The sequence below is a fragment of the Gadus morhua genome, chromosome 21 (assembly GCF_902167405.1).
Source record: "Gadus morhua chromosome 21, gadMor3.0, whole genome shotgun sequence".
Classification (NCBI taxonomy): Eukaryota; Metazoa; Chordata; class Actinopteri; order Gadiformes; family Gadidae; genus Gadus; species Gadus morhua.
In genome coordinates, this window is record NC_044068.1 from 5,802,736 (window position 1) to 5,821,244 (window position 18,509).

Below are 18,509 nucleotides of genomic sequence, written 5' to 3' on the forward strand. Positions count from 1 at the left end.
TGTCTTTTCTTAAATGGAAAAATGGTTTCGTATTGAAATGTCTAGTAGAACAGGCAGATGTTGGTCAGTCTGTTTGAAAAGCGTTAGTTGGGACGAGTTTCACAACGGTTCATTTGTGTGGAAGAAGTGAGGTTTAATATTAACGTTAATTAGTAAAATGTGGAAGGTACTTTTTAAAGGTGTCTGTGGATAATTACGTGTTTTTGTTTGTCAGGTCCAAATGGATCCATCTGGTCTCTACTTGGCCACCAGCTGCTCAGACAAGAACATCAGCATCTTTGACTTCCACACAGGAGAGTGTGTAGCCAACATGTTTGGGCACTCAGGTACAAAGATGCACACAGACACACACACTCACATACACACAGACACACACACACTCTCTGTCCCTCTTTCTCACTCACCCACACACTCACTCACACACACACTCACACACACTCACACACTACCACACACTCTCAGCTCTCTCTCTCTCTCTCTCTCTCTCTCTCTCTCTCTCTCTCTCTCTCTCTCTCGCACACACACACACACTCACACAAAAGTGAAATCACATTAGATCCTAGTAATAATAAAAAAAACACACTGCTTATGTTTGTTTACCTGCAGAGGTCGTCACAGGGATGAAGTTTACCAACGACTGCACACACCTGATCTCGGTCTCCGGGGACAGGTGAGCCACGTTCTGCCTGCCTGCTCAGGAATCCTCCCAGCGAAGGGATTGACATCGGCCGGATACAATGTCTGATACGGCTGCTACACACTGGCTCAACCGTTGGCCACATGAAACGTTTGGGGTGACTCGGACCAGTTCGGGAAGAAATCTGTTCAGTGTGTTCAGCTGCGTTGGATGCTTTTTGAACCGCGCGGACGGTGTCTGGTCTGATTCAAAGTCCGAGAGCGTTGGCGTCTGGCCTCTGATTGGTTGCGCGCTGCTAGTAAAACTACCAGCAAATCAGCGCGGTGTGTGGGTAGGGGGCGGACTAGCACCACGAGTCTAGCGCCTGCATCTCACACAATCACAGAATGTCCACGCTACTGGGTAGTTGGCAGTAGTCCTCACAGTGTGTTTCAATGCAGCCTTTCGGCCGAAGGGGTCAGATGAAAGGCAACGGAGTGGTCGGGTTTAGGCAGTTGGCCGTTGGTTTGCGTCTGGGCGGTGTGTAGGCCCCATTACGATGGCTGAGGGAAGATAAAGAAAACGTAGACATGCCTCCATGTCAAAATGCTGATAGTGGGAATGTTCTTCACAACTATGAACACAGGATAAAACAACAAACCGTAGCAGTGAGCTAACACGTGTTAGCGCGGAACAAGGGGCTGAGGTTGGTGTTGTGTTGTCTCCCCCAGCTGTATCTTCGTATGGAGGCTGGCTGCTGAGCTCACCATGAACATGAGAGAGAGACTCTGCCAGCTGAGGACCTCACCAGGGGGGAGCCCCTCCAGCGCGTAAGACGCACACACACAGACGCACACGCACAGACGCACACGCACAGACTCATACACACAGACGCACACGCACAGACTCACAGACAGACTTACAGTGATAGCCTCTCCACCAGGTAAGACACAAACACAGACTCATACAGACAGACTCACAGTGATAGGCCCACCACAATGTAAGACGCACGCACGCGCGCGCATGCGCACACACACAAAGCCCTGCGACATCTAGATTAGGACCTAAGACATTGTCACACCCACACGCCCTTAGCCGATTGCACCCACGCACAGAGGTAGAACGATCGACCACCAGAGCACACCTGTGTGCCTCTATTGACCACGGACTCTCCATTACTGTATTACTGACCGCGTGACTCTCTGTTTCGGTGTGGACAGGGGGGGGGGCTACGGCGCTCCCGCCCAGGTGGGCCTCTCCTCCGACAGCGACCACGAACACGAGGAGGAGGAGCCTGAGGCCGAACCCGACCGACCCGACCGACCCGACGACGGTGACTCCCTCAGCAGCACCTCAACAACAACCGACAACGCCAGCAGCAATGGAGGGGAGGAAGCAGGTGCTGCCGTGGTCCGGGTCATGTGACTGTCACATGACCATGCTAGTTATTAGGCCAGGGATTGTTCTTATGCTGGTTTTGTTTATCGTTATGATAATGATCTTTATCATGCTATTTATTACGCGATTGATTGTTGTTATGTTATTTATCATGCTATTGATTGTCGTTAGGTTATTTATTATGCTTTTGGTTGTGCTACTTATTATGATAATGCTTGATATTATGCAAGTCATTTTGCTATGGATTGTGGTTATGCTAGTGATTGATATTATGATAGTTATTGTGGTAGTGTTTGTTATTTGGCTAGTTATTATGCAACTGATTCTTGTTATGTATAACTATGATCAATATCAGTGATCATTATAGTAACACAGAGTTACTTATTCTGTCGCACCACAGGTGTCTCGGAGCCGACGCAGGCGTGGGGTTTCCCTAAGGTCGGTGAATATTGCAATTATTATCACAAACTTGTGTTTTTGGTAAAGAATAAGCCTTTAAATTAGACATGGCCCAATGTCGTGCACTATTGATTCAAAGACCGCCGACTTTCTAGTATGTGTTTTAAAACAAGGTCTACTTCCTCCAACCGTAAGTATTATTTTTACATATCAATCAACGCCTATTTAAACAGGAACACTTACAGCCCCTTCGAGGTGAATTAGTTCTCTTCAGTCATAAATAATACATTCAGTGCACAATAGAGCTCCTAATCACGATTATTTGTGTCAATATTGAAATCACGATTATTTAAACGATTATTTTTTTGTTTGAAAACATAACTGAGAAGCTTGAAATTTTCCCTCAAAAAATACACATAATGTTAAAATCGAAAATAATACACAAATATGTATGCAGCTGTACTTCTATGAACATTTGGATAAATATTGATCTATTTATATTATTTTATATATATATATATTTATTTTTTTCAACTCGATTATATTACTTTAGAAATTGATTGACCAAAAATCCCCATCAAAATTCGATAAATTGCACAGCCATAACAGCAACCATCTGGAGGACACGGCCCTAGAAGGAGCCTCACTCTGGGCACGTTGTTCACCCTCCCTCCCATCCTCCAGGTGGCGCCGTGCAGCCCTGTGTCCCCGGAACCCGCCCACCGTCCCCGCCGACGGTGGTCCTACAGGTACAGAATGGGCTCCCTGCAGCCCATGGTGCGGTCCCTGCTGGACCTGAGGCAGCTGGACAGCTTCTCCTCCATCGGGAGCCCCGAGCCGGCCCCCCGGACCCCCGCCAGCACCCTGGACCTGAGGGTGGCGCCGGTACGTAGAGCTGGGGCTGCCCGATTATGGAAGAATTCGAAATAATGATTTTTTTTGATAATATTGAAATCACAATCATTTAAACGATTTTGTATCGAAAACATGACGCAGTTATCCAGCATTTCTCTCCCCAAAAAAAAACATTGTGACAGAACTTTGAAATTTCGCCTAAAAAAATACACAAAATGGTCAAATAGAAAATTATGTAAAATTTGTATCCAGCTGTACTGCAATTTATATAAAACATGTAATGAACACAAAAGAAAAACTTGATTTTATTAGTTTGGTGATCGTTTGACCCAAAAATTTAAATCGCGATCATTTTTTTATCAATCGCACAGCCCTCACAGCGCAGGACATCGCTGTGTAGGGTTTGGATGGATGGATGGATGGAGGGAGCGACGTGTGTGTGTGTGTGTGTGTGACCACGTCCTGTGTGCGTAGTTACAGTGACGCATCAGCCAATGTCTCACTCAAAGATATTTGTCTTTAAAGAACCTTTTAAGAGAGGCGTCGTCCTAGGATAAACACAGGTGTCTATCATAATACTAATTATGATACTTATTACTAACTCTGCTTTTTTGATGCCCCAGGACATGGGTGATGGACTAGATATCACACCTGCTCCATTAAAGGGAGCAGGCCCATAATTAGTGTTATGGGACACACCTGTGTTTGCCTACAACGACACCTCTGTGAAAGCCCCTGCACTGCACCTACCTTCCCTCCCCCCCCCCCCCCCCCCCCCCCCCCCCCTCCCCCTGCAGTCAGAGGGGAGTGCGACGAAGCAGCGGCCGTGGCCCCACCAAGACTGGCTGTTCTTCGGCTCTCCGAAAGGCTCCAAGGGAACCGACGGAGGTTCTCCGCGCTCCACAGAGAACCACAGCAGTCCGCAGGGCAGGTACATAAAGATCACCTCATAGCCATTCGCTATGAAATGTGTACAATATCATGGTGGGAATCACACCGCCCCCTGCAGTCAGAGGGGGAAGCCAGGGAGCCCCACCAAGAAATTGTAAGATACTTACAATTGAAAAGGGTCCCAGAAATGTGATATATCATCATCATCATTATTTTAATTGAGATTTAAATAATAAAGAATTCACATTGAGCAAGGGTTAAGTGTCATTCTCCGCTTTACTATCTTATTGGTTGTTTTCTTGGTTCCATTTTTTTAATTTTCTGGTCTTTCCCTTCAATCTCTCTCTCTCTCTCTCTCTCTCTCTCTCTCTCTCTCTCTCTCTCTCTCTGTCTCTGTCTCTGTCTCTCTCTCTCTCTCTCTCCTCCCCCTCCCCCCCAGCGCCCCTCCTCTGAATGGCCGTCCCGTCTGGATGCAGGACTCCCGGACGGGGCAGGACGCCCGGAGCACTGACAGCCCCGTCTCCCTGGGTTACGGCAGCAGAGTCTCCAGCCCAGACCCCCTCAGCCCCCACGGTAAGGACAATGCAGAGGACATCATGTATTCATACACACTCCGCTCCACCTTGATCCAGAGGTCCCGTTGATTCACAGTGAGGTCGCATGCAGTTCCCTCAGGGGCAGGTAGGGGGTATAGGGGGGCGTCCTGATCAAGGATGCCTACAGGTAGGCCTTGAACAACGGGGATTGTACCTGGAATCCTTCTGTTGGGAGTCAAACATCCTATCCTCTACTCTCTCCTGATTCTATTGGTGTATTGGTGTGGAGTGCTGACCATAAGTGTTTACTGATATGGTGGTCGTTAGTATTGTATTTAATGGGAGTGTTTAATGACTGGGAGATCGTAAATGCTCTTTTTTATCATTGCTTGGTGCTGCTGTCTTCATTTTGTTTATCTCCCTATAGGGTCCCCGAATAAACTACCCAATTCAAACATTCAAATGAAATGATTAAAGGACAATTCCGCTATTTTGAACATTGAGCGCCCTTTCTTGTTTGTCTAGGATGAATTAGAGTTGTTAACAACCGATATTTTTAATATTGGTCCTGTTTCCAGAATTTGGCTAATTTCAGCGATTCGAAAATTGGCCAAAGACTGGAGACAGGACAAATATTCAAAATATCGGTGTTAACCACTCCATTTCATACTAGACAAAGCAGAAAGGGGGCTCAATGTTCAAAATACCGAGATTGTACTTTAAATTATGTGCATCATTTGTTTGTGTGTCTGTGTGTGTGTGGGGGTCTATTCGCTCATATGTGCTTGTGTTGTGCTATTCATCCTCCCCCCACACAGATTCTGCCAGTGTGACGTCCATTGGTGCAGACAGCTCAGACGAGGAGCGCTCGGATCGCAGGGAGGAGGGGGAGGTGGAGGTGGTGGAGGAGAAGAGGAGGGCGGGCCGGGCGATCAGCGTGGACGAGGCGTTGCGGGCCGTGTGCGGGCCCTTCCACTTCCAGAGCCAGCAGGGTTTCCTCAAGCAGAACTTTGAGTCGCTGGGAGACACCAGCAACATCGGTGAGTAGACCGGAGATAGGAGGATTTCTCTCTTCCTCTCGTTTTTCAGGCACTCACCGATGTACATGATATAAAAAAAGTAAAAAGTTTTATAAAAAAGGAAAAATGTGTACGTATATGGTAATATTTATCTTTCACACACACACACACACACACACACACACACACACACACACACACACACACACACACACACACACACACACACACACACACACACACACACACACACACACACACACAACACACACACTCAGATGTCAAGCTCTGTTTTACATCTGTGTCCCTCCCCCTCCATCTTATTTTTCATCGTCTTTCTTTTGTCCGTTTTATTTTCCATTCTTTACCTTCATCCCTCTTTACCTTCATAACTTCCTCTCCATCCTATTCTTCTCTCAAAAACATGACCCCTGACCCCCAGCTGATCTCGGTGGAACCCACGGACCCAGCATTTCTTCTTGCTTCCGGGGCAACAGAAACAGGTACACACACGCCCATATATGTCTTAATATAAAGTGATGGGTACACACGCCTCCAATGCGGTTACGCGTCAACTCTTAACGGCTTTTATAGTCGTCAACTCTGACTGCTCTTAAGGCCGATATATGCTCTGTTTTAGACGTAACGCGTAAGCACGTAAGATACATAACCCCCCCTTGCGCGGTAAAATATCCCCCCTTACGTGCCTAAGTGCGTCGGCCAAAATTCCTGACTATGCGACTAAAACACTACGGCCCTACGCAACTCGCAAAGACTGTGATTGGCCAGCTAACCACATCCTTTCAGGAGTCTCACATTTCCGGTTTTACAGCATAATAGCGCCATTTTTAAAAGGCTGTGACAGAAGCGAATGAAGAATTTTGAAGAAGGAGAAGAAGAAAACACAAGAACGAATTATGATAATTATAAGTATACACAAGCCAGCGATTTCCACTTCCACGCCCACAGATTCGTTCGTTGCTCCCCCTACTGTTCTGGCGGAGAATCCCCTTGCAACACGCGCAATCCTTAAGGAACCTTAAAGGAACCGTAAATCAAAACTTGTCTAAAACAAGTCCCTTGTGTAAATTACGTGCTTATGTCTCTGCGTCTAAAACGACCTTAAATCGGCCTTTAGGCTTCGATGCATTATTTTTAAGGTGTACATTAATAGAACAATGAACAGCTTGACGAATGGCAATTAAAGGCTTGAGCCTCAGTCGTCCTCAACTGGGCAAGGAAAATATAAAAACTCACAATTAGAAAGTTATAATTATAAAAATCATTATTTTATGGAATAATGTATATATGATATATAATAGCATAATCGTGATTGACCAGGAAAATGAGTGCACACAACTATCACACCTTCGAAGCTCCCAGCGCAATATGATGTCTAAATGTGTAAACATGATTTAAGTATTATTTAAATGTATGTTTGCATATTCAGTCATTTAAACAGCTTTCCCATTTCACTAAGTGTCCACCACCCATGCCTTGTTTAACAGTGCTAATGTAACTGTCTACACACCCATTAGAATTTAAATTTGTCTTTGTGTTTTTAAGCCGTGTTTAATCACGCGGATAGGCCAGAGAAAATAAAAAACTTTAATTCATTTCACATTACCAGGAAAGCATTAAAAAAAACGGTGGTGGGTCTTGGGTATAAAATGTGGTTGGTTCTCTGTAATTACGGCACGGGATTTAACCACGGATCCCGCTATGCTGTGATGCTAACGCAAAACAGACTGCTTTTAATGCACTCATTGGTGGCTCACACTGTAGCTACACATGCTTCAGGACTAAAGGCTCAGTTATGGTTCTACGTCGACGCAACGCACGGGGGTTTATGGACCCGTTACGTCCTTGCGGAACCTCCTTGCCTCCACCTCAAAGGACTGACGTCGGCTCCAAAATATAGTAACCTTGCGTTGAGGCGACGCAGCATCAAGGGATGTGATTGGTCCGCTCACTGAAACCCAACGCAGAACCAGAACAGGCTCACGACCGCGTTGAAGCGACTGCGTGGTCATTGCGTTGCGTCCACGTCCAAACCATAACTCTACCTTTTAGCTTCAGCCACTCCCCAGGGGATAGGAAACACAACTAATCGCTTACATCGTGCCATCTGCCCCCGTAGGAGTGCCCCTCTGTTTGCTAAGAGCCGGGACGGCTCCGTGATAGGGATGGGGGGTCCCACTTCGCAGCCCCCCGTGTCTAAAGTCCGGCCGATGCTGGAGGGGGTGGCCGACAACCAGAAGACCCCCAGGATGGAAGGGACAAGGTGGGTACGGGAGAGGACACCCAGGGGTGAGGGGGGGAACTTGGCTGGAGGGGTCGGGACTTCGATAAATAGAAGTCGCAAAAACGATGAGAATACGAACAGAGGGAATTTTCCAGTGGGTTTAGTTGTTGTTTTTTTCTGTTTGTGGATGTACCCCAACTTACACGGTGTAACTTTTCCACTGCACTCATCATTTTTGCTACAAGTTTATGAGTATAATAAAACCCATCCGCGAGTTTCTACTTCCCCCCCCCCCCCCCCCCTCCCGCTCTAAGTCAATTCGATCCGTAGTGAATAAAGCAAGTAAATCGAGTTGTAAGCTAAAGTGAGCGCTACATTGGGGAAATAAAGCAAACATCCCCGGTTTAATGGTACAAAACGACAACAGTGTTACACTCATCTGCTCCTACCCCCAGTTCTGAGCTTAATTGATCAATTAACAAACACAATCGACAACCATCAACTCTCCACCACTGCCGGGTTTCCCACAGAATACAAATCATGAATACAGAAATACTAATTTTAGTCATGTAAACACACACCTCCACTAGGAGTCTCCGCCGTGTTTCACGTGAACCCCGACCATCAACGAACAGAGACAAAACATGTGTGCAGTGCTGACACAAGGCCTCTCAAACTTTCTCATCCCTGTGTCTCGTCTTATCTCAGCGGGCCAGATGCGGGGCCTTCAGAAAGGGCCCCCCAGCAGGACTCGGGGGCCCAAAGGAAGAGTGGCCCGTGGAGATTGCAACAATGGAGGCCTTCCGGCCCCCCCCCGAAGGCCGCACCCCTGGCCGAGGTCCACGCCGCTTCACAGAACCCCGCTCCCGTCCAGAACCCGGCCTCACACCGTAAGCCTCTGAGTCAGCTCTGAGTCATTCCCAGACCCTCCGTGGGTTGTTGGTTCTCTTGACTCTGTTTCTGTTGCTTTACAAAAAGAATAAAGATTACTTCTGTACGAAAAGAATATAAAAAAAAATATTTTGATGCGTCATTCTAAATAAGCATTTCCTTCTATATTAAACTGGTCTATGGCGTTTAAATCTTCCATAATAATGCTAACACTGTCTGGGAGTGTTAAAATACATGAATGTCGATCCACGCTCGCTGAGCTGAATAAATACAGCTTAAGACACCCGTCCCTGATGGCTCACGTTGCCTGCTCATGTCCGTTCTTCCAGGGCCTCTCTCCCCTGCGCACTCTAGTGGCGCAGTGGCGCAACTGCAGCCCCGACCGCAGCATCTCTCGGTGGACCCGGGCTCTCACGGATCTCCCTCCCCGCTTCCCTCCCCCTCGCGCGGCTCGGCGCCCCCCTCCCCCTTGCCCTGGGCGAGCCCCCGGACCAAGGCCCGGCGCTCCTACATGAGCCCCACCACCTCCTCCTCGTCCAAACGCAGCCACGCCTCCTCCTCCGCTCGGAGTGCGGAGCTCCAGACCCCCTCTCCTCCCCCCTCTCCCCCTCCCCCCTCTCCTCCTCCCTCCTCTCGTCCCCCCTCTCCTCCTCCCTCCTCTCCTCCCCCCTCTCCTCCTCCCTCCTCTCCTCCTCCCTCCTCTCCTCCCTCCTCTCCTCCCTCCTCTTCTCCTCTCCCCTCGCCTCCCACCTCTCCTCCCTCCTCTCCTCCCTCCTCTCCTCCCCCCTCGCCTCCCACCTCTCCTCCCTCCTCTCCTCCCCCCTCTCCTCCCCCCTCTCCTCCCTCCTCTTCTCCTCTCCACTCGCCTCCCACCTCGCCTCCCCCCTCCCCTCCCCCCTGCGGCGGAAGACGACGGGGCTCCATGGACGCGGAGCCGCGCCCCTCGAAGATCCCCCTGCCCCGACGCACCCAGAGCCTGCTGCTGACCCTCGGCCTCCGCCCAGAGCCGAAGACGCCTGCGCTGCCTCGGCCTTGTGCCTCTACCCCAGAGCCCTTGGGCACGGACCTCCCCGCCAGCAGGCCAGGTAGAGACCGCGGTGTGCCGCGGTGCCTCACGTTGAAACATGGGATGCTTATTGGCTGATAATTAGTGCTTGTACTGATGGGTGCCTAGGGGTTGTTTAGAGCGTTGAGGGTATTGGTTTTGTACTGTAGTGCCGGATCCCTCTCTGAGTCCACCTCTCCACCACGACCACTTCAGCCTCGCTCAGCCATCACCACTCCAGGGGATGTTTGTCCCTCTTACAGCCTCTCTCTCTCTCTCTCTCTCTCTCTCTCTCTCTCTCTCTCTCTCTCTCTCTCTCTCTCTCTCTCTCTCTCTCTCTCTCTCTCTCGCTCTCGCTCTCGTCTGCTCTGTCAACAGCACCGTCATTTTTTTCTCCTTTCAGATTTTTTTTATTTTTTGCCTGGCTGTAGTTATAACTACGATAAAGGTCCTGATGTTTTTTTTTCCTTTTCTGAATAACACAAGCGTTATTAGTCCTTTTCTAATCTTTTCATCGGTTTCCCGGTACTAGTCTCACGCTGGGCTTCGACTGGTCTTTCTTGGATCCTGTTCCTCGACCTTAAATGTCTCACTAAAGGATTATTTTCACTGTTGTGGTTCCAGAACACTCTGTCACCTTGGAAACCTGTATTCAGGCGGTGGGTGAACTCCACAACAGTCTCAAGAGGACGGTCACACTCTACAGCCTGGTGAGTAGACGAGAGAGAGAGAGAGAGAGAGAGAGAGAGAGAGAGAGAGAGAGAGAGAGAGAGAGAGAGAGAGAGAGAGAGAGAGAGAGAGAGAGAGAGAGAGAGAGAGAGAGAGAGAGAGAGAGAGAGAGAGAGAGAGAGAGAGAGAGAGAGAGAGAGAGAGAGAGAGAACACCGCAGGCGAGACCACACAGAACACTAGCCACCAAGACCACACAGTCTTGGTGGCTAGGCTGTTCGACTCCGAGCTGAGAGGGTCTGGTTTCAAATCTCCAATGTTCATGACCTGTATATGAATACACTGCAGGTCACATTTGGTCTGCTAAATGACTAAATAGTAGACTAAATCAAACTAGTGTGTACGGTGAATCATTCAGGACTCAGCAACACGCAAATGGAATAGGTGTCCAGGCTAAAGGTCCCCTGGAGTAATCCTGTTGCTACTCTACTGCTCTCCTTGCATTGAATGGACTAAAGCCATTGACTACCATCTTTTAAATGAACCGTCTAGGCTCTGAGCGGGGGCTGTGATGCCGCTGACGACCAGGAGGAGATGAGGAAGGTGCTGTCGGAGGCCCTGGGCGTGGTGAGGGCCCAGCTGGACCCTCTGCCCTGCGGCGGGGGGGTCCCTGATGGGCCCCTGGGCCCCCGGGGTGGGGGGGACCGGGCCGCCCTGGCTCTGCTGGAGCAGTACTCTGAGCTGCTGCTGAGGTCCGTGGAGAAGAGGCTGGACGGGAAGACCTAGGGGGGCTCACACTGGGTGTGTAGTGTGCACACACACACACACACACGTGCCAACATGCACACACACACACACACACACGTGCGCACAACCATGCATGCACGCGCATACACACTGCTCATGCATGCACACGCATACACATGCGCAAATGTGTGCTCATGCACGCACAACATTGTGCCCACACGCACATACATGCACAAACGTGTGCTGACACGGCTATGTGCCAACGTGTGCACACACACAACCATGCACGCACACGCACTTACATGCACATGCGTGTGCTGACACGTGCACGCATACATGCACGCACGGTACACACACATACAGTACACATACACGGATACACGTACGCATGCACCCACACCAGCACTTTATTTGAACAGATATGTTTATGGTGTTGCTGTGTACAGATCATTTTATCGAGTTCTAAGTTGCTGCACTGATAGCGAGTGAGCTTTTATACCTGAAGAATCTGAGAGATCTAAAGAGGAAGCTACGGAAGGAAATGAGGAATGCCAAGAATGCACATCGTGCTTTCTGTTCTGTAATCGCCTTTTTTTAATGTGAACTCTGGGCGAATGTGCCTCGATGTTTGGGCTCTTACCACATAAGTATTGGTCTCGGTGGACACGTATTTAATTAAAATAAATTAATAAATATATAAAAATATTTTTTTAATTAAGAAAACTATAGTGAGCTCATGCCGGTTAATCCGGTCTACCCTGCTCAGTCAGATGTTTCATGTAACAATGTCTGTCAATAGTCAATGACTATCCCCTATACAAGCATTGGCACTACCATGTACTGACGTTTATCAAACCAATACAAGCTAAACCAACCGTGTTTTGGGTTGAATCCCAGTGTCCGCAGTTCCGTTGTGATAGAGCCAGTGTCAAACACATAAGAGGATGAAGTTTCAGGGTGTCAGGTTACGTTCACAATTAGCCTATTCTGCTATGGTTCTTTGTTTTTAAAATAGGATCCCTGAATGTGAATATCTTATGAGCTTTTCTTTGGAAAGTAGTCAATTGCATATGTTATGCAGCCTCTGTTTTTTGTCCATTGGATTGTCCATTGGATGACTCAAGAGAAAAATAAAACAGACTTTAAATGTACTTCTATTTATTGTCCTATTCTATATTAGGTCACACATTCCATTCAAAACAACATTTCCACTAGATTGTATTATTCAGGAAGTATATCCTAAACCATTGTTGAGAGCTAATCTGTTGCAGCTTGGGAATATTACACACTATAAATGTAAATGTTAGAATAGACAGTCGAATTGTAAAACTCAGCAGGCCTAATTAATAGTTATTTTCACAGAGAAATGAGCTTGCAGCAGTACATCTTGAAATGAGCTCAGCTCATAAAGTATCCGGCAGTCTATTATGATGATAACATCATCTAACGGTTAAATATGTTCAGCCCTTCTAGCGTCTGACTTGAACGTCTTTGTTAGCGCATGCGCGGTCTGTGCGCTTCTGGAGGAGACTAAATTATAAAACGCTCACATGCATTTGTAAAACATAGATTAAGTTTCGATACATATATATATATATATATAATATAATAGTGACACAGCGCTGTCCTAGGGGAGCGTCTCCACATTGACGTAGGTGAGCACCACGTCGTGCAGGATGTTGATGCGGTCGATCTGGTTGAGCTCGCGCACGCGGTGCGTGAACTCGAACAGCGCGATGTTGTTCACAGCCACGCGGAACTCCTCGAACGTGCACAGGATCTTCATCTGTAACACAGGTCCGCCGAACGTCAATATGGAAAAATACGTGCTTAAGCCTGCTCTTCTTATTTAATAAAAAAATAAAAAGAAGCGTGGGGAAGGCATTGGCGCTCAAAAATGTGGGACATGTAAAAAAATGTAGGTTGGCCATGAACACAAATGTTACAGGGTAAGGTCAGATGTATAAAATATTGAAAAACATGAAACAGAAACATTAATATAACCTTTTCACAAAAATGTACAAGGAGAACCCACTCCATTATTTATCACTAACTCAGTATGATATGCTTTGTAATGCTGTCGTTTTTTGTAACTGTCCACTTCAGGTTAAAAAGCAGGTCTAGATGTTGACTGGTCCCTCTCAAGACGGACACACCCCAAAACACACCCTCACTCTTTCACCACTGTCTGCCGGTGACAGTTGAGCTCAGCCCCTGCCCCCACCCCCACCCCCACACTACTATCTAATAGTGTCTGGCGTCATACCCCTCCACACACGACAACACCAACAACAACTCACTATTATGTCATGTGCTTTGGTGACCCCCACCCTACTAACCTCCAGGGGTCCCTCTGCACCTCAGACGTCCCCTTATCTAGGAACATCCCCAACCGCCTTTCCAACCCTTTCCAGCCTCTCTGCCAAACGTTCTCCTGATGTTAACCAGGAGAAAGGGCACCTATCAGTACAGCTAGCCTAGCCAAACCAACCGACCGCTTTAATGATTTGACCACATTGGTACAAGATGCCCTATCCATGTTTCAAACCTTTATCCACAGCAGTAGAAGGTCGATAAAGTGATAGACATTTCTATCAGACTTTATGGTTCCACGTCGACTCAACGCGAGGGGCTTTACAGACCCGTCACGTCATTGCAGACCCTCCTTGCGTCCACCGCAAGGGCCTGACGTGCGCCTCTCAAAAATGTTTACCTTGCGTTCGAGACGACTCAACAGCAAGGGCTGTGATTGGTCCACTAACTAAAATCGACGCAGAACCAAAACAGGTTCACGACTGCGTCAAAGCGTCTGCATGGTCCTTGCGGTGCGTCGACATGGAACCATAATCAGCCCTTTAGAACCTTTATGGCACCTATCAGTACAGCTAGCCTAGCCAAACAAACCGACCGCTAAACAGAGTCGGCCGTCGTCGTTTCTCTCCGTGTTTTTCCGTCTCACCTCGAAGGAGCTCCCGGGGGCGAAGGGGAACGGGCCCTTCAGGTCCCTCTCCTCCTTGCCCCAGCGCTCGCCCACCTTGTGGTTCCGCACCAGCACCTGCTTGCCCCCCTCACTGAAGCGGGGGTTGATGTGGAAGGGGATGTCGTAGCCTCGGAGGAAGTTCACCGTGAACCTGAGCAAAGAGGGAGGCGATGTGTCAGGGTCTTGTTTGATACGATAAGGTCACAGAGCCAATGTGTAAGCTTGTTAAGCGTCAAACTTCTTAGTTTATTTTTTTTATTTTATTTCTTTAAATTGTATTTGCTTTCTTAGCCCAGCAGTAATGCAGGGCATCAAAATGTGTTGATACTCATAATGTCCTCGGAAATATTTAGTAAAAAAAAAGATGTATACGATTCTGAAGAGATACAAAAGTGTACTAAACTTAAAGCATAAAACGGTAAAGAAGTTTGTAACAAAACACAATCCTCAAATTGTCCTTCTCTGCTAGCCGTAGAGACACTGATGGACATTAGACATTTACCGTGTGGCTCACCCAGTGAAGACAGCAGAGGTTAAGGTTGTCTTACATTTTAGCGTTGGGTTTGACGTGACCCTTTATGGTTATCATCATCTTGTCGTAGATTCCGCGGGACAGGTTCAGGTTGTACGGGACGCTCTGCACAAGGGAGACAGCGGGGTCATTGTTCAGCTCAACTCAATCAATTACCCCATTCACATATCAACAGGGTGAACACTCAGAAACCTAGCCTAGACACAAACACACACACACACTGCACACACACACACACACACACACACACACACACACACACACACACACACACACACACACACACACACACACACATGCACATAAACACACGCATACCAACGCACACACCACACATACAGTATATACAGTACACATGCACAAACATACCTGCACACACATACACACGCACACAAACACACACACATATACATAATCACCTACACGCACACACACACACACACTTACCACGCACCTGCACAACCATACCCATACGCACACACACACACACACGCACACGCACACACACCCCTCTCTCCCCCCCCCCACACACACACACACAGATAGTTGCTGGGGACTCACCAGGGGTCCTGATGTGGGCGCGAGGGGCCAGTGCGGGGGCATTATGGAGGGGTTCTGGCCGGGCCAGCCGGGCTGCCCGGGGTTGTAGCCCGGGTTCCAGCTCTGGGGTGCGGGCCACCCCGGCACGCTGGGCTGGAGCCCCGGCGCCACAGAGGGGGACGGACTAGGGGCCGGGACCGGGTTGGGCACCGGGGTGGAGACCGGGGCCGGGACGGGTGGGGGGCCCGGGGGCTGCATGGGGGGCTGCTGGGGCTGGTACTGGGGCCCCGGCCAGCACGGCTGGCAGGGCTGCCCCGGGGCAGAGGCAGGGGTCGGGGCGGGCTGGGGGGCGAGCGCCGGCTGAGGGGCCATAGGGCCCCCGGGGGCCGGGTAAGAACCGGGGTAGCCTGGTTGGTACCCCGGGGCCGGGTAGGCCGCCGGATAAGAGGCCGGGTAAGGGCCCGGGAAGGTGGGCTGAGGAGCCGGCGCGGGTTGGCCCCCGTTCCAGCAGGGTGTGTTGGGCTGTCCGGACCAACACGGTGGCGCCTGGGGGGGGGCTTGTCCCGGCCACACCGAGGCCCCCGACGGGGCCAGCTGCTGCTGCTGCGGCAGCGGCTGCGACGACCCAGGCCACTGGGGGGGCCCCTGTGAGGCAGAGCCATAGGGCGGGCAGCCACCACCACACGGAGCTTGAGGGTGCTGGGGGAGGGGGGGATGGGGAGGGGGGGGGAGACGGGGGAGGGAGGGGGGGAGGGGTAGGGGAGGGGGGGATGAGGGCGGGAAGAGAGTCCAGGATGGAGACACGGGGAAGAGTGAGGGTGGAAAGGAGGGTGGACACCAACTTTCATTTCCACAGCAACACGGCCCCGTCGGCACAAGCAACAGAACAGCAAAGGCGTTTTATAACTCAGGTGAAACATGCTGAAGACAGACAAACAGAATGAGAAATATGGGGAAGGTACTTACATCCATTCTACCCGTGGAAACAAAAGAAGAAAAAAAAAAGTCAAACAAAAGAAACACAATAGATTAGCAATACGGATCGACAATGTTGCGATCCAATCTGTGAATGAGCAACTTTAAAATGTAGATTATAAAAACCCAACCAGGGACAGCCTAAGATGCGTATAGGCACGTCTGAAAACGGCTTTAAGTGGTCGGAGAGGAAGATTGTAAAAGAATGTACAGGGCACACTGTTTGTGTGACTCAGGTCCTGCACGTTAATTGAGAGTGAACAGAGAGAGTTCACTCATTCATAGACTGACGCTACGCTGGCTCTGCTGACAGTAAGAGCGCGAGGTACACTTATCGGGGAATGTGCAGCCACAGTGAAACCATTCAGCTGCCCCTCCCTCTCTCCTCGTAATTAACCTGTTAATTGTCGTTAACAGGTTCAACGTTTATATCCTGAGGATCGTCCTCATCACTATCATTCCAATCACAATTATCTTTGAAATTACTAATAACTTTATAATAGTTGAATAATGTTTCCCCTGATGTTCCTGGTTTTGAGTGTGTGTGTGGATGATGGCTGGTTTAAGCAGCCTCGCCTGGCCCGAGTCTGACAGATTGGACTCTGGGGCTGGGTGAGTCTGCAAACTTGTTGAGCATGGAGCCATAAATGTGTCAAGGTTAAACCTGCCATCACCACACACAAACACACTCAAGGAGAGAGCTCCTGCATGCAGCATGGATCACCTGCCAGGTGTAGCGTTGTCCTTCAAACTCTACACTACACTGGTTGGAGGAGGACGGTTCAAAGCCCCCTTGGGGTACTTTAGTGTAGCACTGACTGTCAATGCTAAACTTTTAAATGTTACTTTTTTATAATAGATTTGAATGATTCAACCGCATTGGTAGACGATGCCCCATCCATGTTTTGAAGTTAATGTAACTTTTTCAAATAGATTTGACTGATTTGACAACATTGGTAGATGATGCCCTGTCCGTGTTTCACACCTTAACTCTATAGCAGTAGAATGTAGATAAAGTGAACCAAGAGAACATTTTTTTATCAGACTTGGAACCCAAACTATATTAGAGGATGCTGCCTTTGTACAAGCGGAAGCACAGCGCATCTTAGTTCCCCTTTATTTGTGTAACCAACTGTTTTATTTTAAAGCCACACTGAGTCATTGCATTGTATTCAGATTGCCAGTTACAGTCATTCGGAGAGGGGCTTACCTTTACGCTGTCTCAGGCTCACAGGTGTGGACGTTGTTGGGTTATTTTCTCTGCTGTCAAACACACAACACGCACACACACACTCTTTTATAGCCCTGGGTCTTCGCTGCATTTAGCCCCTCCTCTCTCCCCTAATCCATTACGCACAATAAAAAATCACACCCTTATAGAAAATGCTGTCACGCCAATAATGCATGGGATGACTGTGTTTATGAAGGATTATAGAATTATGTTTCTGTTATGTTTTGACCCCGTTTTTATCTCTTTTGTGTGTGTGTGTGTGTGTGTGTGGTGTGTGTGTGTGTGTGTGTGTGTGTGTGTGTGTGTGTGTGCATGTGTATGTATGTTTGTGTGTGCGTGCGTGCGTGTGTGCGTGCGTGTGTGTGTGTGTGTGTGTGTGTGTGTGTGTGCGTGTGTGTGTGTGTGTGTGTGTGTGTGTGTGTGTGTGCGCGCGTGCACATGCGCACATGTCTGTGTGTTTTTGTGTGAGAGTATACACTGTATATATACCATAAATATTTAACTGTTAATGTGTTAACTAAAACTAAAACACGAATAATCTGCAACGTACTCTCTTAACTCATGCTCATTGGCTCTCCAGCAAAACAATGGTCAATGTCTCCTGCTTGTGTGTCATGGGACACATATTTGACTAGAGCAAAGGCGTGACAGTTACACAACTACTGCAGACCTTGAGAGAGGCATCATTTCCCTTTTTAGTTGAAAAAATATATTTTTTTTAGCTTAGCTGCTCTGGCGCTACTGGTTCTTACCACAGTATGATAGATAACAAACCTAATATCCGCCATTTAAATTTTACTGAAGAAAAGGTGAAAGATGGTGATGAGGTAACTGTGGTCACACTGAACTGAATAAACCCTAGTGTCCAGGGCAACCGGCTAACACAAAACACAACTTGTAGGCTGTGTCTTTTGTCTTTCCAGGCTAATGACATTAACCAA

The 18,509-nt window shown here is 48.6% G+C and overlaps 2 protein-coding genes across 3 annotated transcripts in view; one reads left to right on the forward strand and one right to left on the reverse strand.

Annotated features, from left to right (window-relative positions):
- The window catches only part of LOC115534860 (mitogen-activated protein kinase-binding protein 1), a 28,759-nt gene extending 17,344 nt beyond the window's left edge, over positions 1 to 11,415 (forward strand). Inside the window, exons 17-32 of the mRNA XM_030346139.1 lie at positions 215 to 326; positions 607 to 670; positions 1,348 to 1,446; positions 1,837 to 2,015; positions 2,415 to 2,452; positions 3,098 to 3,298; positions 4,066 to 4,199; positions 4,599 to 4,732; positions 5,514 to 5,735; positions 6,157 to 6,217; positions 7,855 to 7,998; positions 8,668 to 8,849; positions 9,180 to 9,426; positions 9,760 to 9,935; positions 10,520 to 10,605; positions 11,116 to 11,415. Of these exons, the coding sequence (XP_030201999.1) occupies positions 215 to 326; positions 607 to 670; positions 1,348 to 1,446; positions 1,837 to 2,015; positions 2,415 to 2,452; positions 3,098 to 3,298; positions 4,066 to 4,199; positions 4,599 to 4,732; positions 5,514 to 5,735; positions 6,157 to 6,217; positions 7,855 to 7,998; positions 8,668 to 8,849; positions 9,180 to 9,426; positions 9,760 to 9,935; positions 10,520 to 10,605; positions 11,116 to 11,349 (2,313 nt within the window). The 3' untranslated portion in view covers positions 11,350 to 11,415. The remainder of the gene's footprint in view (positions 1 to 214; positions 327 to 606; positions 671 to 1,347; positions 1,447 to 1,836; positions 2,016 to 2,414; positions 2,453 to 3,097; positions 3,299 to 4,065; positions 4,200 to 4,598; positions 4,733 to 5,513; positions 5,736 to 6,156; positions 6,218 to 7,854; positions 7,999 to 8,667; positions 8,850 to 9,179; positions 9,427 to 9,759; positions 9,936 to 10,519; positions 10,606 to 11,115) is intronic.
- Positions 11,416 to 12,451: 1,036 nt separating this feature from the next.
- Positions 12,452 to 17,695, reverse strand: LOC115534698 (galectin-3). 2 transcript variants are annotated; one of them, XM_030345855.1, is made up of 7 exons: positions 17,548 to 17,695; positions 16,329 to 16,335; positions 15,384 to 16,061; positions 14,839 to 14,927; positions 14,270 to 14,441; positions 13,650 to 13,744; positions 12,960 to 13,096 (listed from the first exon to the last, which is right to left on the reverse strand). In XM_030345855.1, exons 2-7 carry the CDS (start codon positions 16,332 to 16,334, stop codon positions 13,093 to 13,095), a joined length of 1,044 nt encoding a protein of 347 aa, XP_030201715.1. In that variant the 5' UTR covers position 16,335; positions 17,548 to 17,695; the 3' UTR covers positions 12,960 to 13,092. The 2 variants fall into 2 exon arrangements, with proteins under 2 accessions (XP_030201714.1, XP_030201715.1); XM_030345854.1 differs by lacking the exon at positions 13,650 to 13,744 and having other exon boundaries at positions 12,452 to 13,096.
- Positions 17,696 to 18,509: the final 814 nt, after the last annotated feature.

Bases quoted from the DNA above. Each gene is read 5' to 3' on its own strand.
- LOC115534698 (XM_030345854.1), bottom strand. The intron at 14,442-14,838 runs GTAAGACAACCT...CTCTTTGCTCAG, and splicing joins GTCAAACCCAACGCTAAAAT to GTTCACGGTGAACTTCCTCC. The intron at 13,097-14,269 runs GTGAGACGGAAA...CCTGTGTTACAG, and splicing joins CCCCCGGGAGCTCCTTCGAG to ATGAAGATCCTGTGCACGTT.